The following is a 21,803-nucleotide window of genomic DNA, read 5'->3' as shown; positions in this document are numbered from 1 at the left end:
CTACGTGCACCGCTCCGGAATGGCCACGCACCCCAGGTCGTTCAGCACTTGGAAGAGGTTGAGGATGGTGGAGGCCTCCAGGCAGCCGGCGGTCTCCTGTGGAGGGAGAAGAGGAGGTGAGCACACCGGGGGCACGGATGGGGCTCGAGCCATGGCTGGGGGCACCGTGGGGAGGCCTTTTTGGCTGCTTCTTAATGAATTTGGAGCTCTTAGACCGAAGTGGTGAGATGTCTGCCAGGGGCCCCCTGAAACCCCATCAACCTTCTTCCCCAGCCTCCTGTCTTACCGTCTTTTTGGCCGTCTCCAGCTTCTGCAGCCAGTGCCTCAGTTTCCCAGAGGGCTGATGCGAAGGAGCCTCAGCGGCCACCTGCAAGGAGAGCATGTGGGTAAGGACCAGCGATGCCCCACGGCGCTGCCACCAGTGCCTGTGCCACCGAGCTGGGGCCGGGGGACCCAGGGGGACACTCACGCAGCCTCGCAGGTCCTCCCGGGCTTGGGTCAGGAAAGCCAGTGGCTGCTGGCTCATCTTGGCCAGCTTGTGGACCGTGGGGTGTGCCAGCACAGCGACGGTGAGGTCCAGCTCGGCTTCCACCAGGAGGAGTCGGTCGGGCACCTGCGGGCAGGAGCATGGTGGTTATGGACCCCAAGAAGTGGTGGAGCCGGTGGAAGGGCTCCCCGAGCCCTGCAAGGCCACCTTGGGGGGTGCGTAGAGGGGGTCCCCCTTCCCTGGCATCGCCCTTACCGACAGCTCGTTGGGTTTCCACTTCCGATGGAAGAGCCTGGTGCTGCATTTTCGGTCTGTTAGCAGCATGATGTCCTCCTGGAGGCGTAACACAAGAGGGGTGGGGACAGGTTGAAAAGCTGCTCTTTGGTTTTGGGCTGTGTTGTGCAACCCCCTTCACCCTCCTGAGGTCTGAAACCAGGACAAGATTCAGCCCAGCCCCACAGCCCCGGTCGGTAAGGGTGGGATGCTGGCATCCTCCGAGTGCGGGTGAGGGCCGCTGCTCACCGTGCCGGGGACTGCTCTCCCCAAACCGCCCCAGAAAACACCCGTTTTATCCCCAAACACCCTCAGGGCCTTGATTTCAGCAGACCCTCTCCCACCAGCCCACGCCCCACATTGCCGTTGATACTCACAAAGTACTCCCTCAACTTCTGCACCGCCATCAACTCGGAAGATACCAGGGACCCGTACTGGGAGAGGCGGCAAGTCTTCTTCGGGGCGTCCTGGGGGAAGGCGCCCACCAGCAGGGGCCCCAGGCCCACCACCAGCGCCACGGCGAACATGGGGCACAGCATCTTCTTTTCCAGCTACGACGAAGCGAAGATCCAGAAAGACAGAAGGAGGAGAGGACGACCCGTGTCCGAATCCACGAAATCCTTCGAGACGCCTCGAGTCCCCTTTTTCCGTGTCCAGAGCCTTGCTGTCGCTCGTTTCTGCCGCTCTGCCCCATCTCCCCGGCTTTTAAGCAGCCGGGCAGTATCGCGCTTTCACCTTGGCAGGAAAACCCGTGGCGCGGCAGATCCGCGACAGGAAAGCGAAAGCAACGGCGAGGAAAGCCCAGGCTGCAGGTGCGTCTGCAGGTGAGGGCACTGCAGGGACGCGGTGGCCGGGACGGGGCTGGGGACGCGGTGGGATCCCGCGGTGCCGCGTGCGGGTTTTTTCTCCCTCTTCAGCGGGACGTGGGAAATGCAAACGCGGCGTCTGCACGTCGCTCCCGTGGCGGCTGCAAAAACGCGCCCGCACAACAAGAAGCTGCTCCTTCCCCGGGGCAACCTGATCCGTGAAGCCATAACTGCACTTCGTTTTGTGCGTTCGTTCATCATTACTTATAACAGAATATACCTGTGTGTGTGTGTGTAAAGAGCAGATGTGCACTAGTGCTGCACCGGATAATGCGCTCACAGCAGGCATAAATGCACTCTCCTGTTTGCCACTGTAAAAACGCACCCACGTAACCAAAAGCTGCCCTCTCCTCGAGGTAGCCTGAGATGTGAACCAATAATTGCCTTTTGTTTTGTGCATTAATCAACCATTAAATATAGCAAAGTATCCCCGTGTCTGTACAAAAAGCAGGGGCTGCTGGAGCAGGTTGCCCGGACCGTGTGTGGCTTTGGATAACACCAGGATGGAGGCTCCACAGCTCTGAGCATCCCGTGCCAGTGCCTGACTGTCCCTGGAGTTAAAAAGTGTTTGCCTGTGTTTAGGTGGCCTGCCACATGTCTGGGTGTGTGCCCACGGCCTGCTGGCCCGTCAGGAGGCACCACAGGGCCCCTGAGCCTCAGACACAGAAATAAAGCCCGATAACACGGTGGGCACAGGTGGGACTCCCACCAACCTCCCCGCAGCAGTGGGTTGTGTCACTCATTAACACAGTCAGTAATTAAAAGCCTGAGGCGCAGCCAGGGCTTGGTTCGTTAGCTTGTGCTATCCATGAGTGGGAAATTGTTCTTTCCTTTCTGTCCAGTTAAAGAAACAAACAGATTTGGGAAAAAACTTTTATTCAATGCAGCGTGCTCACAGTTGGTAACAGCTATGGAATACAAGCCCGAAGCAGCATAAATAACTTCACGTCAGCTTCCCAAGCAAGGCACAGGCCATCCCTAATAAAAAGCACCATAGCAAAATCCCAAGGGGAGCAGGAACAAGCACTTCCCCTGTGGAGGAAGTGTGCATCCTTGCTGTGGGGCCACCCTTGGGATGCACCCTTGCTGCATCCTCGACGTGGCCGGAGCGTTGTCCCCTCCCAGCGGGGAGGCAGAAGGGGCGATGCACCCACAGACAGAGCCAGGTCACCCTTCCCTCAGGTCCAGCTCGGCTCCCACAGCCCCGTCCACACCACAATCCAAAAAAAACCCGCAGAGCCCATTGCTGGCAGCCGCGCTCATGGGAAGGAGCAGCCGCAGGGGATGCTCGTTGGGTTTTGGCTCGGCTCCTTTGGTTCGTGATCGCTGCGGTGGCTTTTATTGCACACATGCCATTCCTGGTTGGAAGAGCAAACCGAGACATCACGTCTTGACGCAGGCAAGCAGGAAATCCCAAGGTGCCAAAGGAAAAGCAAAAGCAGAGCGGGGAAGCCGGGGCTGCGAGCACAGCCAGTAGGGATGCACGCACCGCGTGGCCTGGCACCAAGGTAAGAGCAGCAGGCAGGGAAACCCAAAATCTTGCACAAGCAAGGGATGTCTCGGACAGTAATACCATGCTGGGATGTACCCCGAGCCCTGGCCCAGCTGCATTTGGCACGGCTCCTCCGAACTGTGCTGATGCCAGCTCTGCCACTGCACCAGGGTGTCACTGAAGAGGGTCCCCCAAAGCCACCACGGCCTGGGGACACTGTGCCCAGAGTGGCACCGTGGCTTCAGAGTGGCACAGGCAGCAGCGACACAGCCCCTCATCCGTTTGTTTCATCCTACAAGCGAAGGGGCAGCTATGCCACGTTAAGAAATCACTTGCTTTCAATTTTCATCGACCGTGCTGTCGATATATCAGGCAACACAAAAGTATTTACGAGTCCCAGTCCAGAAATAGCTACAAAAGCCATAAAAGAGCACTGTGGGGGTTGGCTCAGCGTTTTTCCAGAGCAAGGAATCCCAAACACGCAGGAGATTCCCAGGCATGGAAAGGAAAGCGAAAGGGGCAGGGGTGTGCAGGCTGGGTGCCGTGCCAGGCGAGGGAGGACTCCGTGACTCACCGGGCGGCTGGCACGGGGCAGCCCTGCTCGCAGCCACGTGGCTGGGGCAGGATGGAAGGGACGGGGCTGCTTCTTCCCACCCTTCTTGGAGCCACTCGGACAAAGTCTTGGAAAAGCGCCCCCGAAAAGGAACAAAACAGCACCCCAAAAATGCAAAAAGCAACACGGGCAATGCGCAGGAACCGTGCCCACTGTCCAGGGGGCGCAGGGGCAGGGACATCAGGTGGCCACCGCTTGTGCCACCTGGAGCTGCTGTGCCCACGCCTACTTCAGTGATGCAATCCCTGCCATTTCATCACTACAGCTCACCTGCTGCGTCACCCCTCTGACACCGGCACCAGTGGGAAGGGCCCTTTATGGGAAAGCTGGGCAGCGAGCTGTTTAAACAAGCTGCAGTAACTTTAAAGCTTTTCTTTTCTTTTTTTTTTTCTTTCCCTGAAGGCTTTGTGCAGGTGCTGCAAGGACACACAGGGCCCCCCGCCCCATTGGGATTTCGGTGCAGCACAGGGCTTTCCTCCCAGGACCTTCCATCCTCCGGGCAGCCACCAACTGCAGACAAAACCTTTGCTTCCCCCCAAGCAAGCTGAGCCCCATGGCACCAGCCCCCAGCATCCCGATGGGGACGTGCCCAGGGCCGAGCGCCACTACCAGGTAGCAGAGGCTCCATCTCTCTGTGCCCATGGGCCCACAGCTGGACACCTCCTGGTGCTCTTCCCACCGAGCTGGGCTGCCCAGATCTTACCCCGTGTGGAGAAGCCCTTTGATGGGTCCACCGCACGGCCCCTGGGGACAGGGCTGGTGACAAAACCCCCTTCCCTGGGAGAGAAGACCCAGGCCTCGGCTCTGGGTTTACAGGAAAGGGAAATGGCCACACAGAGACTCAAAGCTTCCAGAAAGCAAACAGGAGGTGTCAGGTACTGATGCAGACCCAGCTTTGAATCACTGCCTCTCAACCACAGCCGGTATATTTGGTTTGCAGAGCAGATAAAAAACAAGGCTGGGTTAAAGGGGTGTGCAAACATTCTCCTATAGGAGCAAGCCCAGAGAGGCTCAGAAACCACAGCAGCTGCCGTGCTGGGGCTGAGCAACTTCTGGGCAGCTTCCACATGCATCACACAGCTCCCAGCTGCATTGTGTGGTAGAGCAAGCCCCCAGCGTGTCCCCAAGAGACAAAAAGCTGCAGAGAAGCAGGCTGAAAGGTCACTCTGGTTAGCAGGAGGCCTGGGCTGCAACCTCAAGTTTCTGTCTGCTTGCAGGCCAAGCACCTTCCTTTGAAAGCATGTGATGTATGGAAGTGTTTTTTGGTGGGAAAAAGCTGCATCTCCCAGCCCAGAGAGCAGCTCAGGGGACACCCAGGGACTCCCACCCCTCGTGCTTCTCAGAAATGCCACTGAGACTTTGAGACACTGAGAAATGCCACAAGCTGCCCGTGTTGTCTTTGCACCCAAAGGAAAAAATGTCGAAGACAAGAAGCTGGGTCCTGCTGCTCTGCTCCTTCCCCTACCACCACGACAAGGTGCACCCATGAGCAAGAGGAGGATAAATTATTTCAAAAACTGGCCAAGTTACAGTCTGAAACTGGCTTCTCCCCACTTTCTGCAGTGATGCACATTAGGGCCTATCTACCCCATAAAGCAGGTCCCCGGTGAGCAGTGCTCATGAAGCGCAGTTACTCTAACCCCAGCAGATGCTCTATTAAGAAGCAGCCACAAGGAACTTTATTTTATTTTCTTTTAATTGTCTAAGGAATGTCAGCCACATGGGACCCTCCCAGCACCAACGGAGCAGCACTGGGCAGACCAGGACTGCAGCACAGACAGGGTCTTGCATTCAACCCACATCTGCTTTCCACAGAAGGTTAAGGATTTTTAAGGTTTTAATCACCAAAATCACCAATCTTCCCAGGGAATAAGAGCAGGATATTAGGAAATCTACTTTTTCCTTCCCTTCCAGCACCAGAGGCTTTTCCTCTCATGCTTCCTTGTGCCCCAGTATGCAGACGTGCCTCACCCAGAACTCCAGGGGGGTTTCACGCGAGGGGACCCCCATCACCTCCAGCAACCTGAAAGAAGCAGAGGAAAGGTGTCCTGCCATCTGGCCAGCTCTCACCAGACGTGGGACAACATCCACAGCTGGAGATAAGACTTCCCCCACTCAGAGCTTCTCCAGAGCATAGAAGCTTGGGCTGCAGACGCACACCGAGGGGTGTGTTACTTCAGCTTTGGAGGATCCCCACAACCTCTCACTGTTTGTTCACTGTTTGAGAGGGGGTGTCCATGCCCTGCTCATTTTCCTGAGCACTTTTTACCTCTTTTCCATCTCCGGGAGGAGGGTTTTTGCAGCTTCGGGGTCATTCTTCATGAAGACTTGGTAGGGAGAGGCAGACTCTAAGTACCCAACCACACCAGCAACCGTCATGGGAATTTTGTCGTAGATGTCAGTGATTCTAGAAAAAAAGTGGGGGGAAAAAAAAGGAGCACTGGCAAACAAACTACAGGCGGTGGAGTGAGGATGACTGCAGACTGGGGTGGTGACAAGTAACACATGACATTCTCAGAGGTCCAAGAGAGGGAAGCATCACATCATTTGATGGGGGCAAGAGTGGTGTCCCCGCAGCCTGCCAGAGGAGAGGCCTGCCACCTTTGCCCACCCGTGGTGATGCACCAAGGAGTTTCTGCTCACCTCTTCTTGTCTGGAAATGGCAAGGCCTCGAATATCTCTTTGTAGTCTTCCAAGACGTGTTTTACTCTATTATGTGAGTATTTTAAGAGCTGTCCCCAGGTCTGTGGAGACAGATGATAAACAAAAGCACTTGAAGCTCCCTGTTTCTACTTAACTCAGGCTCGCTTGGCCCTAGATCTGAGGCACATGATTTTTTTTTCCTTCACTTTTAACTACTCCTTGCATTTAAAATTCAACACCTTGCTCAGCATCTAGAACATAAGCACACTATTTTATTATCGACATAAGCATGGCCCTGCCCCATCCTCTGGTGGGTGGGGGTCCTTTCGCTGCACCCACAAGCCCATTGCTTCTCCTCTCTGCACATTTCTCCTTGCCCAGACCAGCAGGGGAAGCCCTGAGGCTTGGGTTTCATCCCTTACCTCCCTGAAGATCTGGGTCAACTTCTCGGAGCAGGTTCTGTAGTGCAGGCTCATGTCCACGGTGTAGGTGCTGATGGCCACGCAGCCGCCTGGCCTCACCACACGGTTCACTTCTCTCATGAACTTCTCGATGTCGAACCAGTGCGCGGCCGTGAACGAAGCAAGGAGGTCAACCGAGGCGTCCTCGAAGGGCAGCTCCTCCGCAGGGCACACGCTGGGGACAGGGGAAAAAGAAGCAGAATATATTGCAGGAAATTAGAAAGATACAAAATCAATGGACATTTTTTGGTGTGCAAGGCTGGTGTGCTATAAGGGCATATATTTTTGGTGTGCTATAAGGGCAGGATGATGCACATGCCAGGAGTCCCTCCAGATGGGACGTGCTTCACCACCCGTACTCAGCCCACCAGCTCGGTGTGAGGACCCAAATTTTGCCTTGGCCCCAGTACTCACAGGTAGGAGACGTTGGGAGGCGAGGGGGCAGCCTTGGCTTCCTGGATCTGCGCCTGGCTGATGTCGGTGCCCACCACCTTCCCGAAGCGCTCCGCCAGGAAGCGGGTGCCTTGCCCCGACCCGCAGCCCACGTCCACGGCCAGCTCCGTGGGGTTTGTGCCCTGTGAAGCAGGGAAGCAAGCACACCTCAGTCCAATACCCCCAAATCCTGCGTTTTTAACCCCATTCCATGCCCCTGTGCACACCCATGCTGCAACCTATGGAAAGGCTCAGGGGGCATCCACGCCTTGCAGACTCCTCACCACAGCCCCACACGATGCAATGCCCCCCCCGTAAAACAAAAATAACCCCCCCGCACACCACATTTTGGCTGTGCCCTGCTCACCTTCTCCCTCAGGTAGCCGAGGATGGCTCCCTGCAGCTCCTCACCGGGGCTGAAGCGGTATTTCTGGTAGACGGCTGCGTGCCCTCTCCCCTCAAACATCTGCGTGGCCATGCTGACAGCCACAAGGCCTTGTCCTGCGCCGCCCAAATCCTCCCGCCTCCACCACTCAGCCTCCGGGCTGCCAGAAGGACTTTGCCCTCACCCGCAGCACCAGAGGTGCTCTCAGCCTCCCACGGCCTCTCCCCGGGCAGTGGAGGCCGCAGGCCCTGGCTACCTCCTGGAAGCCTGAGCAGCCATAGCCTATGTGGCTCAGCCGCCGAGCAGGAGCCGCTCGGCACGGAGAGGCCGGGAAGGCTGCCAGAAGGATGTGCTGCTCCCTTCGCAGGCAGCACGCATGGTTTTTTGGAGCTGCAGGCAGCGGAGGTTTAAGGGTTGGAGCTGCAGGCAGCAGAGGTTTAAGTTGTTGTTGTTCTTTTTCCTCCTTTGAACGCAGCGTTTTGCAGGTTACAAGGCGAATTGCTCCCTCTAGAGCAGCCGTGGAGCTGTACCAGCCACAACGCTGGCTCTGCGCGCTCACCCCTATGGACATACATCAGTGTGGGGGCCCCCCCGAATTTAACACTGCTGCTGCAGCCCATCCCCTGGGGCAGGCAGCGGCCTGGGCCCTCTCCTCTGCACAGTCACCGTGGTAATTCAGCAAAGTCCCAAAAAGCACACAAAATGGGGGGTGCTCAGGAGCCCTGCGCCCCTCAGGAAGCAGATGTGAAGCCCGGCAGACACCACAAGCTGGAACCAAGCCCTGCAGGAACCCCAGCCCCTATTACACAGCCTGGCTGTGCTGAAACACCCTCCTGCCACCCAGCAGAAAGGGAAAAAGCACCACCAGAGCCTTCATAACCCTGCTGCCAGCATCAGGAGCAAAGCCCCTCACCTGGCTCTAGGCAGGATTTTACCATTTGCAGAGGCAACCGCTAGAGTAACACTTATTGCACACACCTGGGGCCAGCAGAGCTTGGATGCACCCCAAGTAGGTTCCTTCAATTTGTAATTTGCTTGTAAGTCTCCGATAATAAGCAGAGATTTTGAGCCCATGCTAATGTTAAGGGACCAAAGCCGCTGTATTTTCTGGTGTGGAAGAGCTGCTCCTTGAGATGCTGGTTTTCCACCCAGAACACAAATTCCATTCTCTGGCAGGCCTCGCTCTGTAATGGTGTTTATGCTGTCCCAGCAATACCTCTCTGGAAGAAAAAAATAAAAATCTCCCCTAATTTCACTACAAAAACTCTTAACCACCTCCTTTTCCTGCAGCTACAAAGCACTTGTTACAAGACTCATAAATGCTTTCTAATTAATTACACGTATTTTCTAAGCAGAACATGAATTTCTCCCTGATTTCCTTCTTGACCATATTTTAAGCACTTCAGCTCTGAGCCTTTTGGATTTCTGGCCGGGCTGATTTAAAATGTATGGTGTAAATGTGTGTAAGTATATGATGAGCGTATGATAAGTGTATGAGATGCGATGGAAATCTCTACCACCGGGACTATTTTGGGGAAAGTGAAGCAGGAACGTGCGTTCACGTGTGTGCAAGTAACTACCACGGCTGATTGCTGGAGCATTTTCATAGTGGCTGGCACGTCTTCTGGCTGTCCTTGTGCTCAAGCACATGAGAGATTGAAAAGAAGCAAGGGCAAGCTGCAGGCTACGAGGAAACCTGTGGAAGAGCCCTCGGCTTTGAAATCCTGCCTGGCTGGTCAGCTCATCCCGTGGAAATCCTGCTCTGTGAACGCTTTACACACAGAGGAGCTGAAAGCCCTGGCTGAGCGGAAAAGCCCAGCGCTGGGACCTTCTGGAAGCAGCATGGAACAAGTCCTTCTCCTGCAATCTCACCCTTTAATTAAGGAAGACGGGAAGACTGGCTGGGGGAATGATTAATGAAATGAACAAGTCACATGAGAATCTGTGGCTGGGCCAGGGAGCATGCCAAGCCCCCCACACAGGCACCCAAAGCTCCTCTTGCCTCCCCTTCTTCACCTTGTGCCACTATTTCCTTATAAAAGTGGCTTCAAGAGCTTAATTTGCAAATTGAAATGAATTAATGAATTAACCTCCCATGGCCTCAGACAGATGTGGATGTGCCATGGCACCTTCGTGGCACTGTCATCCTGAATTTCAGCCCTCCGTGCCAAGCGAAGGGTGCCCATGGAGCAAGAGCACCACGCAGTTTCTCCGAGGAATGATGCAGAAGCACCTCCAGAAACTCATGGAGAAGCTCGTGGAGAAGCTTGTGCACCCGCCTCGAGCTCCGAGGACGTGCCACGGACGTGCTGGCGCTGGCCAAGAGCCTGGAGAAGTGATGGGTTGATCCCAAACAGGCTCAGAGAGGGCCACGCACCAAAATCTGGATCCAGCGAATCCCCCTTCTGCCCCAAATGTGGGTCTGTCAGGCACAGCGCCCGGTCCTGGGTGGGAAATAACCTTTGGGGTGGCTGCGGATGCTCTCCGCTCCCCAAGTCGAGCGTGCTCCTTTCGGGCGTTGGGCGCTGCCGACACGTCACGGCCGCGTTGTGCAGGCACGGAGCTTCGCTCCCCGGGGCTGCCGAGCATCCAAGTGGCCATAATTCACCGGAAGGGGATGATCGTGGATCGGCGAGGCCTGGAATGAAGAAGGAGAGCAAGAGGAGCGCGCACCGCCTTCGTTTCGCCTTCCTGCCCGCGTTTGGGCCGCGCCAGGCTCCGGCGGACGAGCGCGATGGCTCCCAGCGGCTGAGGCCGTGGGAAAGCTGCGGAAGGAGCGGATCCAAAGCCGGGGAAGGGCTTGGGGAGGCGCCGAGGGGCCGGGGGCGGGCAGAGCCCGGGCGAGCAGAGCCCAACGCGGCTCCCTGGAGGAGCCCATGGGGCTGGGGGCCTGGCTGCGCTCGCTGGGCGGCTGCTGCGGCTGCTGCGGAGGGGAGGCGGCGGCCCCCGAGAAGGAGCCGCTGCTCAGGTGAGTGCCCCCCTTCCCCATCCCCGTCCCTGCGCCCCCGGGGCCAGGGGGATGCTCCGAGCCCTGCCCCTCTTCGCCTTCTCCCACCTCTGTCACCCCTTTTGCTGCTTTTTACCCCGCTGGAGGCTCTGGGGGGGTTGTGTGCAGGGTCTTGCCCCCCGTGGCGTGATGCCGCTGCGTGCGCTCGGCTCTCAGACAAACAAATCGAACAAGTTTTCGAGAGAGAAGCGGCAGCTGCATCTCCCCCTGGAGAGACTGCGGGGCCGAGCCTCGGGGTTGGGGTCTCCATGGGGTGAGGAGGAATGAGGGGGTCCCACCTGGGCTCCCCACACCCCTACAAAACCCCACGGACTGGGGATGCTGGGGAGGGCGAGGGCAGCACAGCCCCTGCAGCACGCGCCGTGGCGTTGAGCAGCGTGCACGCTGCTTTCTGGGGAGATTTCCTTTCTTTGCTGTCCGGCTCTGAGGTTGGGAAGAGGACAGACCCGTGCCCACGCAGAATTGGGGTTTGCACCCTGCAGGTGGCTCCGTGCGCGGCACCTCTCCATCCTCCCACAGCGCTGCGGGGGTGGGGGGGCTCCCAGGACGTGGGGTGACCTATTTAGTGAGCGGGGAGTCACGGGAGCTGCCGGCGGGGATGGAGGCGCCCTGATTCCGTGCTGCTAAAGCGGTTACCTCAATAAGAACCGGATAATCCCCGGCGTGGGGCCTGCAGCCCAGGAAATTCGTATTAACCTAATGAGAGCGCGGTGCACGTGCGGAGAGGTGCGAGCGTGGCTGTGCACCTTTCTTTAGCAACATGCCTTCGTACACCTGTCCACTTATTGCTGGCTGTAAGCAGGAAAGGCTGTACAAATGCTGGGCATTTGAAAGGCACCTGCTACTGCGCAAGTGTGGCCACATTAATTAACCTAATAGCCTAATCACTGGCTTGTCCCTGGATGGGATGCTTCGGGGTTTTATATTTCGAAGCGGGGATCTCGCGGGAGCGCGGTGCTGTTTATTTTATTGCAGCACTGTTTAAAGGGAGTGACTTGGTGGGGATTTCAGCTCTTTACTCTTCGGGAGCTGAGAGCCCTGGGATAGCCCCCTAAGTGTTGACTCCGTGACTTTTCACCTTAATCTTCCCAAGCCATAAATCTGATATTCAGAGAAGGAAGCAGTGATGGGAAGGAAACCTGTGAGCAAAGCATTAATGCTCACCATTTCTGGATAAAGACCAAAAGGCAAAGCAGTCTGAGTCCTCTCTGGTCCCATGGAGACTGCTGCAGCTGGCCTTGCAGGCTGCCCTTCACGTGCTTGTTTTTCCCCCATTCCTTCAGTTTTGGTGATGTTTGGCAGTACAGCGCACTCAGGGGACACTTGCTCTGTGCCTGTGCTTCCCACTGTTGCCCACTGTGTTTGCTTGGGTCTGCTGCCTCCTGGGCAGCATTTGGAAATGAAGACGCTTTGGGAAGAGCCCTGCAAGCTGTGAGAGAGCGGCTCGTAAAAGCTGAGGCGTGTTAGCGTTATTGCCAAATAGTGTTTCCACGGTAAGCCAGGTGCTGAGGGCTGCAGGTGGCTCGGTGAGTAGGAGGAAGCCCGCTGAAGGCAGGAGGATGGCGATGAAGGCTTGCGAGTGATGCCCCATGGGTTGGGATGCTGTGTGCCCTGCGGGGAGGCTTGGAAAAATCACAGAAACCCTCCTGGCATGGCTGGATGCTTGCTCTGGTGTCCCCACGACGTCCCCTGATCCATCCACAGCATTTGTTTGGGGCCGGCCGGGTGTGAAGACACTTTGGGCAAGCCCGTGTTGGCAGGGCTGAGTTATGCCATCCACACCCTCACCCCTACCTTCGTCTGCTTGGCTTCAATGGGAGATTGTAAGAGATTATCTTTCCCCTTATTACCTGTTGCTCAGGTTTTTGGTTTGCTGAGTCTAATTAAGCTTCCTGCAGGAATGCTTATGTGAGTTTTGCCATCTTATCCATGTGCTGGAGCTCCTCTTAGCACCCTTTGTAACGCCCTGATGTCTCAGGTAAAGCACCCACAGTGCTATCTGAGGTTTGACTGGATGGGTTTCTAGAAAAAGTTGTCCCCGCGGAATTAAACAACCCTATAAAAAACCATGCACTACCACTAGCAACAAGCACAGCGTGTACAAAAGCTCCTCATCTCGTTGGGTCAGCCTCCCCAGAAGGTGATGCTCTGCTTTGCTGACCATTGATCGAATAAATCCAGGATTTTCTCAGCAGGCTGAGGAGGTCACCATCCCGTGCAGCCCCTGCTTGAGCAGGGTCACCTCCAGCAGGTTGCCCAGGTTCGTGTCCAGTTGGGTTTTGAGCATCTCCATGGGTGGAGACTCCACAACCTCTCTGGGCAACCCATGCCAGTTTTTACTTAACATTAAAACAGAATTTCCTGCATTTCAGTTTTCATCCTACCATGGGGCAGCACCGAGAAGGGTCTGGCTCCATCTCTCGCTCCCTCCCACCAGGAATTAGGATGGGATCGGGTATTCAGACCAGGCACGTGGATGAGATCACCCCGAACCCCCTCTTCCCCAGTCCCAGCTCTAACAGAAGCACCACGTGTTTTGTCCAGAATAAAACACTGCCCAACAGCCGTGCCTGTGAGGAGGAGATGGGTGGGAGTAGAAGCTTGAGCTTGACAAGAAGTTGAGCTCGGAGAGGCTGGGGGGGATTGCACAGGGGGGCCATGGGGAGATGCGCTCCTAGGATCTTCATTTTCACAAGGTGTGCCGGTGTGGACACCGTGAAAAGGGATTCAAGCTCAAAAAGAGATTGAAGTTCACAGAAGGGGTTTTTTGGGAAGGCCAAGGTGATGCTCGGGTGGTTGACACAGCCTCTCATCCCCTCTCTGCAGCAACAACAATCCGTATGCCTCCTTCGGAGCCACACTGGCGCGGGACGAGGAGCAGAACCTGTGGAGCACCCCGCACGACGTGACCCACACGGAGGCGGACGACGACCGGGTGCTGTACAACATGATCGTGGGCAGGAGCCAGCTGGACAAGGACTCCGAGGTGAGGGCGGGCAACCTGCCTTGGGCTTCACGGAGCACTGGTGTCACCGGCTCTATTTCCTAGCTCACCAGGACGGGTTTTGTCTGATACTTTGTTCTGGGGTTTCTGGGATGGGATGGTGGTAGCTCTGCCTGCGGTGGCCACATCCCAGGTTCACATGGCATCGCCAGTGCCTTGGGCTGAGCTGCTGCTCCGGTGAGATGTTGCCTTAGACACTTCTCCAATGGGTTATAGGACAATTACCAAGAATTGGAGAAGTGGCACGTCACAGAAGGGAAAAATCATCTCTATTACATAAACACTGCTTCGAAGCCCTCATTTCCTTCCCCAAAGCACTTCTGTGCAAAGGAGATTTCGGCGGCCTGATTAGGACCATGCTGTAGCAAATATAGATGCCTTTCCCCCTCTCTGATTGCTTTTCAGACTCCAAAATGTTTTCAGAAAAGCCTGGAGGCTTCCCGTTTAATTTCAGCATGATCCCATTTCATCCAAGAGACCGCGAGACCATAACTCCTCCCCGCTGTGAGATAGTTCCCTTAAACCAAAACCTTTCACTAGAAGGTATGACTGAGATTGAGAAAAATGTATTAAATATCAAAATACCCTTTTCCTGCCCCACTTTATGTTCTCCACCTTACAATTGTTTGTCCTGGAGAAGATGGGGAGCTTCACCCAGCTTAATTGGGTTGAAGGAAACGAGGACAGCTCCGTTCAGGGGCTGGGTGCGGAGTGGGGTGGACTTCAGGGTCCAAAGCAAAGGAGAGCAAAAGATAGTGCCTGATTTCAGCCTTTTGAGGCCCATTATAAGGCAGGAGTCATAAAGAACTATTATTAGCTATAAAACGGTATCCTAAGTGCTAAATGATGGCTCCCTGGGCAAAGGAGTGCTGTATGTCAGCCTCACTGGGGTTGCAGATGTGAGTGTAAGTCGGGGGCAAGCGAGCAGGTGCTTCTGCTGCTGCTTGTGCCAAAACAACTGCACCATTTTTTTTGCAGCATGATTAATAAAAAACCCTGAGGAGCATGACATCAGGCTGACCTGGAAGCTTGCTGCAGTGCAGCGTGGTTGGAGAAACTCTGAAGGTTTGCATGAGCTGCAGCGTGGGGCCGTGCCCCATGCACGTGCTCTGCAGCAAGGAAAACTGAGGCACGCAGGGCTGAGACACACACGTTGCTTAGCTTTAGTCTCATGCCTCCCATCCAGGTCCTGTAATTTGCTTAAAAAGGAGACTCGAGGATATACAAGCTGTTGTAGTCCTCAGTTGCAGCCCTTTCCTGGTGCCAGGACAGGGAGAAATTTGGCCTGGGAACCCAACATTCCTCCGGCCGGCCCCGGGTGCCGAAATCTCTCCTTACTCTCCAGCGAGCACTGAACAAAACTAGGCCAGATTGCATCGCCCTCTCCGCCTAATGAAAGAGAGAAAAGTCTAATTGCAAAACAGTGCTGGCCTGCGAAAGCCATAAGCTGCTTTGGGAGCTGCTGCTGGCAGCTGGTTCCCAGGGAGCGCACAGATGCTGCGGGGCAGGGGATGGGCCAGGGCTGCTGCTTTGTGCTGAGCACAAGCGTCACGAAACCATCCCTCCATTTGCTCAATCTCGGTTAAAATAGGACCGAAAGGAGAACTGACCCCTGGATCTCTGCCCCTGGATTTAATTTCAGCATGCGGTGCGCTTACTGCGTGCTTCCTTCCCACCTTTATCGCCGTGATTTCCTAGCACGGGGGGCTGGCAGGACCACAAAGGGCAGCTCTCTCCATGTGGCTACGTGACACCGCCGTGGCATTCAAACCCGTATCGCATTTTCCTCAATCTACCCCATGTCTGCTTCCTGTTGCATTTTCTGTTTTAAAATCACTGCGCACAAAGAGACAAGTGCTGTGAGCTAGGACAGAAGCAGGGGGTCAGGATGCAATGGCAGGGGAAAGCCTGGGCGCCCCATCGCCAGCAGACTGATGAATACCAAGGCATACCAAGCTGTACCTTTTTGGTGGTGATGCCAGGAGTCTGAGCTTCTGGGCATCAATGAACAGATGAGAAAAAAATATGTTTTCCTCCTTTGTGCTGTTCCCTGAGCAAGCCTGCAGGGTTTGGTTGGTGGAAACCGCCTGGTAACTCCGCGTGGTGCCCAAGGGTGGCCTGTAAGCATCCCTGGAGGAGCCTGTTGACATTGTTTGCCTATACAAGCATTTTTTTGGCAAGTCTTTACATCAAGACAGGCCGTTTTTTCTGAAAGAGCAGCTGCAGCCCATGTGTAAGCGGAGGAGGCTGGTGAGGGGTGAGCACCACCTCCCCATGTGTAATCACAACAGAGCAACATTCGAGGTGCAGCACAAGGCGGTGATTTCCTGTGCTCACACAGCAGCAGAGACTTCAGACACATCCAGCTCGGTGTTTCTCCTCCCTGCCCCTTCCCTTCGTAAAACTTGGCAGCTCCGGTGCAAATTCCTCATGCCCTTGGCTTGCATAAGGCCAGCGGCGCTGCTCCTCGCCCAACCAGGGCAGCAAGCTCCCAAGGGCAGGCGCTGCGCCGCCCTGGGCGAGATCAGAGCTCTCAGCGAAGCTCATCAAAGCTTGGGTCAACGTTTTGAATATGGAAAATTCCTTTTTCTTTTTTTTTTCCCTGCGGCGGTGTCAAACCTGTTGTGGTATGAAATAAAAGCTTGAATCTGGAGGTGAAATGAGAACCTCTAGGAAAACGCGGTGTGATTTAGGATGTTGCGTAGAAATGGGGCAAGGTGCTGTTCCAGCAGGCAGCCTGCTAGCACGGAGGGAAGTGTTTTATGGGACTGTGTTTACGGGACTCCAGTGATAACAGACAAGCTGAGATGTGGGAGGACGGCTCAGTGTATGAACGTACTTGTGTTTGTATTTGTTCAGCTTCTTCATGCTGGGTGAGAGCAGGAGCACCCCTGGGTGCAGGGTGCTACCTCCCTGGCCCGGGGTTTTGCAGTTTTTCACTAATAACTGTGCTTCAACCCCATTTCTTAAAAAAAACGACAAACAGTGATATAAATTGCTTTCAAGGGAATAAGGGAAATGGCCTCAGTAGGGGGTTGCTTTGGCAACGTGAAGAAAACTCCCTGCTAATTAGGAAATTTCCATCTGAGCAGGGATGAAAGGTCCGACGGCGCCTGCCTGCCCATTGGCACATTTGTTCCATAGTCACGGAGCATCATCCAAGCCATGTTTTCATGTTCAAGCCCAGCTCCAAGTTGCTCGCCCTGCTGAGGACGGGAGGAAATAACACCCCACAGCAGCAGCAAGGGCCAAGGGAGCACAGGGTTTGGCACGAGCCCCAGCTCCCTGCCCTCGGGTTTGGAGCATCCTCAGCCTCGTGATGCCGCCCGGCCCCGCCACAGGTCACCTCCTGGTGACTCAGGGATGCACACGGGGAACACCCGCCTGCTCTTGGCTCTGATGTTGCTTGTTCCTGCACGGAGACAAGGGGCCAGACAGCATTTGCTCTTCCTCTGCTGTGTAGTTAAAGGGAGAGGCTTTTTTAGATTAATTTTGGGGGTAGAAAGCTCCTGTTATTTCTTCGTTAAAGCAGCGCAGCGGGCAGCCCCCTGCTGCATTTAGGACGGCTGTGCTGAGGGGAGAGGTCGGTGGTTCCTGAGGCTGGTGGAGAGCAGGGCATTGCCCAGCCTCACCCAGATAATCCCTGCTTTTCAAGCCTTCGTGCTGTCTGGAGGGCAGCCAGAGGTGACAAACAGCAGAGACAGGCGATGCTTATAAGCACCATCTCCGGTACCAAAGCCTCTCTGTTGCACCCTCCCCAAATTCTCCCCCAGCAGGGCAGTGTTCGAGGTCCTCTGGGACTGGGTTCACTCCGTAGAGCAGCTCAGGAAGCAGGATGTGCAAGGAAGTCATAACCTAGATTCCCTCAGAACAAAAATAGACGGGGGAAACCTCGCTGCCCTGAATCCAGAGAGCATCATGGCTCTCTCCCAGCCATCAGCTCGGCAGCCTGACCCGCTCCTGCTCCTGCCTCCTCCCTTCCTGCAGCCAGGGGCTGGACCAGCTCTTGGCTTCCTTTTTCTGGCAGCCAGGTGCCCTCGTGTGCACACTGTAAAGCTGCACCTTTACGTGGCAGGCATTTAATTCTCGGCAGCCATGACATATTGGCCAGCTTGGGGAAAAAGCAGTAGAAAAAAAAACAGTAAGAAATCTGCAAGAAATCTCCATCTCGAAATCTCCATCTCTTTACCAAATCAAGGAAACTCGGTTAAGGCAGCAGCTGCTGGAAAAGCAGTGGGGTTCCTGAAACGTAGTCTGCCTTTGTAGATATTCATCACCGCCCTGAACCCAGGGAGGAAAATCCCAGGGGGGTGGCACAGATGAGCACCCGTTTATTCTGCAGGAGTCCGCCTGTGCTGTCTGCTGCTCAGCAGTGTGATTAATTAAGGCTGTTAGCACGAGGAAATGATCTGAGCGATGCTCCAACCCGCTGCGTGGACGCTGCTGTCAATGCATCCTTCCCAGTGTGCGTATTTACATCATCTATTTTTATTGTTCCCAACTGCTTTTGAAGACCTGCCTGCTCCAGGTGGAAGCCAAACAGGGGGCTGAGCCCTTTGGAGAAGACACCGTGTCCATGACCATGCACAGCAGCAACTTTAAGTTTTCTACAGGCTGTCATCAGCTATTAGAAGTGTGCCTTGCCAGTTTTACCACAAGGGTATGCGAATAAGGTGTTGCAATAGGCTGTAGAAGGTAATTATTAATATGTGCTCATGCTTTCTCAAGCTGCAAGGGTCAATTAAGGTGTTTTCACAGCCTGAGGTTTTGGTACTAGCTGGGGTGTCAGGGTTTGGGGTAAAAAAAGGGCTCTGGTCCGTGTTGTTCCCCATCCAGGACAGCACCACCATGTCCAGCACCGAGCACAGCGGCAGATTTGTGCTCTCCCCATCCCACCAAGGAGCCCACCTCGGCCAGCAGCAACACCCAGGCTAAATTCTGTGATCCCAGCTCAAAGGAACCGGAAGCCTGCTCAGCCTGCGCTAAGGAGATACAGAGATGCTGTGCCAAAAGCCAAGCTAAAATATCCTTCCTTGCTCAGCATAACTTCTCCCAGAGGCACCAGAGGCCTGGCCATTGACCTTCACAGCGATCCCTCACTGCCAGCGTCACTGGTTTAGCTCTGGCTCCATTTCTAGAAGCTGAAATTCCTAGAAAAGCAGCAGAGCCCCACCGTGTGCAAATGCCTGACTATGTTACCTCTTTGCTTTGCAGGAATGGCAGAAGCTCAACTATGATATCTATACCTTACGGCAAACCCGGAAAGAAGTGAGAAGCAGGTGGAAACACATTTTGGAGGATTTAGGTAGGCTGAAGGACAAAATGATGTCATTACTGTGGTGCTGAGTGAGAGGTCCCATGACTGGAAAGCCCAGGGACCATGGCCAGCAGAAGGCAGGGGTCCAGGAGAGCCCCTCAAGCCCAGCAATGCGCAGTCATCCATGTCTAGTTTCCTTTTGCAAGCTTAGCAGGAATAGCTGGGAGCTCCCCCTGTGTTTTATAAACAAGATAAGCAGGGAGAACTGAATATTCCTTCCAGATTTGATCACAGATACCTCTAGTTTTCCTCCTTGGCTCATGCCACTGATCGGAGTGAAACCACCCACTCTCTTTGCTCCAAAGTGAATCTGAATTGTTCTTGCACCAAAAAAAATTGCCCAACATTGTCACTAGGAGGAAAAGAGATGGGGATCCAGGCCACTCCTGGCATCTGGATGGGAGGAGCACCGAGAACTCACAACCAGGTATCAGCACTTGTCTGTGCCCAGGTGCTCCACAGCCTATGCAGACCACATGTGGGAGAGAGCACTTGGTCCTTACATCTATCCCTGCGTGTTGAGAAAGACTCTCCCAGGTCCTGAATCTGTCCCTGGTCATTGACAAAGGCCCTCCCAAGCAGCCACATCTCCCTCACATCTGCAGTGGCTCCAGAGTTGGTTTGCAAAGGGTAGGAAGCTCAAGGCCTGGGATCTTTTGGCCGTAGCAGAGCGAGATGTGAAAGCAGAAGTGAAACCTGCTATCGCTCGCTAGCTACACCTGTGTTTTAATCATAAGACCATCACTCGTTTACCTGTAAACATTTTCAGACAAGATGCATTGCCACCAGCTCCCTGGAGCTGAGTTAGTGGTAGCAATTACGTGATCACTGCCCTGATTCATCCTCCTCCCTTTTCCTTCCCTGGGTACCTTTCCTATAAGAGATGCTGACTGCTATGGGAACGATCTCATGTGCATTCATTACTGCCAGAGGTTTTTTACCACTTTCACTTACAACTTGCCAGCAACATACTGCTGTAATCACTGGGGTGCCCCGCCAGCCCCGAAAGCTCTTGCACCACTTACATCAGGAGCATGCAGGAGCTGAATCAACACCCAGGGTTTGGGTGGGGTGATCGTGGCCCTCCTCTGAAAAACTAGCTACTTGCTCTGAATTTTCTTAATGATATTTATTCCCCAGGCAGCAAGCTCATGCCTGCCCCAAGTGCAGCCATGGAGCTTGCTGTGGAAAAATCTGGTTTGTTTTGGTATGTAGGGAAAGCAGCAGCCCAGGGTGGAGGGGGAATGAGGAACTTGGCAAGAGCATTTAGTGTTCAGGGATGGCCCCTGCTCTCCGTACATTTGTCTCCTTTCTCTAACATCTCCTCCTCAGGTTTCCAGAAGGAAGCAGACTCCCTCCTGTCCGTGACCAAACTCAGCATCATCAGCGACTCTCAGAACATGGGCAAAGCCCGGGACATCCTGCTAAAGCTGTCTGAAGAGACAAACATCTTCCCGACCAGCTGGCAACTCTCTGAGCGCTACCTCTTTGTGGTGGTGAGTAGCTCCGAGCGTGCCTCCCTCCCTGAAACCCCCAGCTCTGCAAATGGGCACATGCACAGGGGAGCAGGTAGGTGGAAGGAAATTCAAGTACCTGGTAGCATCTGGAGCATCTCCATCAGATGTTGCACCTGCAGCTCCTTGGAGACGTGACTTGCAGCATCATCAAATTGCTCCCGAAGGTGCTGTGCAGTTGGGTGCTCTCGTAGCCTGTTAATGAGGTGGGAGAAGATTAGACCTCAAGCCTGGCTTAACCTGAGAGCCACAGAGGGGGGACCCTGACCAGGCAGCCCATGCTGATTGTAAAACCCTCTTGCTTTGGCAGGACCGGCTCATAGCTCTGGACGCTGCGGATGAGTTCTTCAAGATGGCCAGCGTGGTGTACCCAAAGACAGCTGGCGTGGAAAAGGTGGATGAAAAGCAGGTCTCCGCCGGGATGCCCTGAGGAGCACGCCTCACTGGTGCTACAGCGGGATTCCCTCCCCTGGGACCAGGTTCCCCTGCCAAGGGCTTGTAGCACAAGTAGTGCCCTTCCTTGTTTCCCTGCTGAGAAGCGAGTGGGCTGCCCAGAGCAGAGCTGAGAGCCAGGGGTGCTCCATGGGGAGGGTATGGGAAAAGGGCTGGTGGACCCCAAGGTGCTCCAGGAGAAGGGAGCAGGAGCTGCTGCAGCGTTGTCCTGGTGGGGGGCCACCAGCTGGTAGGCATGGGGGGAATTGCTGCTCCCAGTAGCTGAAAAAGGTGGGACGTCTCCGGTGAGGAGAGCCACGTTGCTCCCTTCATGCTATCAGCCACCTCCCTCAGCCCTCCCATCCAGGAGAACCAGCGAGGAAGGGAAAATACCTCGGTCGTCTACAGCTTTGGGACATTGCTCTGTGTGCTGCTCCTCATCCTCGTCCCCGCCGGGCTGGTCCCAGCTCCTGCAGGAGAGGAGCTCACGGCTGGAGCCTCGTTCAGTTGGGTGCTGGGACCCCAGCAGTGAGCAGTTTGGAGGCGTTTCTCTCGAGGGATGCTCAGCCCGACACTGTAAACAAAGGTAGATTTTAGGGAGGCTCCATCGTGGGATCTGCTGAGAAATGTTCTCCTGTAACACCCTCAGACTGGTCACACCAACGTCTTCATTCATTTCTGAAAGTTCGGGTCTTAATTGCAATAGGAACAGCACCACAAAATTGCACGTGCTGTCCATGGATATGGTCACTGCTCTTCATGAAGATGTTAAATGGACACCCTTCATATCTTTGTGTGTGCGTGTGTGTCTGATAATGAGCAATAATTTTAAAACACTGGATTTCACCACTTAAAAACAAGTGGAAGTTCATCACTG

At 54.9% G+C, this 21,803-nt stretch overlaps 4 protein-coding genes across 7 annotated transcripts in view; 1 reads left to right on the top strand and 3 right to left on the bottom strand.

The window, feature by feature from the left end:
- LOC118243083 (interferon lambda-3-like) lies at window positions 1–1,299 on the bottom strand. The gene is made up of 5 exons (XM_035536768.1): window positions 1,138–1,299; window positions 743–820; window positions 470–613; window positions 287–367; window positions 1–96 (listed from the first exon to the last, which is right to left on the bottom strand). Exons 1-5 carry the CDS (start codon window positions 1,297–1,299, stop codon window positions 1–3), a joined length of 561 nt encoding a protein of 186 aa, XP_035392661.1.
- A 4,109-nt stretch (window positions 1,300–5,408) lies between these two features.
- Window positions 5,409–8,176, bottom strand: LOC118243107 (putative methyltransferase DDB_G0268948). The gene is made up of 6 exons (XM_035536845.2): window positions 7,635–8,176; window positions 7,250–7,410; window positions 6,797–7,010; window positions 6,375–6,475; window positions 6,001–6,138; window positions 5,409–5,754 (listed from the first exon to the last, which is right to left on the bottom strand). The coding sequence occupies exons 1-6, from the start codon at window positions 7,743–7,745 to the stop codon at window positions 5,664–5,666; spliced, it is 816 nt and encodes a 271-aa protein (XP_035392738.1). The 5' UTR covers window positions 7,746–8,176; the 3' UTR covers window positions 5,409–5,663.
- A 1,977-nt stretch (window positions 8,177–10,153) lies between these two features.
- LOC118243105 (uncharacterized) overlaps window positions 10,154–21,803 on the bottom strand; it is a 52,565-nt gene continuing 40,915 nt past the window's right edge. For all 4 annotated transcript variants that reach the window (XR_004777185.2, XR_004777186.2, XR_007708507.1 and 1 more), the window contains 3 exons: window positions 21,320–21,500; window positions 20,574–20,689; window positions 10,154–10,290 (listed from right to left, as the gene is read on the bottom strand). Coding sequence is in view for 1 of the 4 variants with exons in the window: in XM_050711694.1 (XP_050567651.1) it covers window positions 20,598–20,689; window positions 21,320–21,500 (273 nt within the window). In the remaining 3 variants the exon portion in view is untranslated. The remainder of the gene's footprint in view (window positions 10,291–20,573; window positions 20,690–21,319; window positions 21,501–21,803) is intronic.
- Window positions 10,288–21,325, top strand: MREG (melanoregulin). The gene is made up of 5 exons (XM_035536844.2): window positions 10,288–10,620; window positions 13,486–13,645; window positions 18,878–18,968; window positions 20,313–20,476; window positions 20,805–21,325. Exons 1-5 carry the CDS (start codon window positions 10,529–10,531, stop codon window positions 20,922–20,924), a joined length of 627 nt encoding a protein of 208 aa, XP_035392737.1. The 5' UTR covers window positions 10,288–10,528; the 3' UTR covers window positions 20,925–21,325.

The sequence above is a fragment of the Cygnus atratus genome, chromosome 6 (genome assembly GCF_013377495.2).
Source record: "Cygnus atratus isolate AKBS03 ecotype Queensland, Australia chromosome 6, CAtr_DNAZoo_HiC_assembly, whole genome shotgun sequence".
NCBI lineage: Eukaryota > Metazoa > Chordata > Aves > Anseriformes > Anatidae > Cygnus > Cygnus atratus.
This window is presented reverse-complemented; position numbering and strand designations above follow the sequence as displayed.

Coding starts and splice junctions, on each gene's coding strand:
- LOC118243083 (XM_035536768.1), bottom strand. CDS start 1,299: ATGCTGTGCCCCATGTTCGCCGTGGCGCTGGTGGTGGGCCTGGGGCCC. Junction 821..1,137: donor AGAAGTTGAGGGAGTACTTT/GTGAGTATCAAC, acceptor TTACGCCTCCAG/GAGGACATCATGCTGCTAAC. Junction 614..742: donor GGAAACCCAACGAGCTGTCG/GTAAGGGCGATG, acceptor TCCTGCCCGCAG/GTGCCCGACCGACTCCTCCT.
- LOC118243107 (XM_035536845.2), bottom strand. CDS start 7,745: ATGGCCACGCAGATGTTTGAGGGGAGAGGGCACGCAGCCGTCTACCAG. Junction 7,411..7,634: donor TCGGCTACCTGAGGGAGAAG/GTGAGCAGGGCA, acceptor CCTGCTTCACAG/GGCACAAACCCCACGGAGCT. Junction 5,755..6,000: donor CTCCCGGAGATGGAAAAGAG/GTAAAAAGTGCT, acceptor TGCTTCTTTCAG/GTTGCTGGAGGTGATGGGGG.
- MREG (XM_035536844.2), top strand. CDS start 10,529: ATGGGGCTGGGGGCCTGGCTGCGCTCGCTGGGCGGCTGCTGCGGCTGC. Junction 10,621..13,485: donor GAGAAGGAGCCGCTGCTCAG/GTGAGTGCCCCC, acceptor CCCTCTCTGCAG/CAACAACAATCCGTATGCCT. Junction 20,477..20,804: donor AGCGCTACCTCTTTGTGGTG/GTGAGTAGCTCC, acceptor TTGCTTTGGCAG/GACCGGCTCATAGCTCTGGA.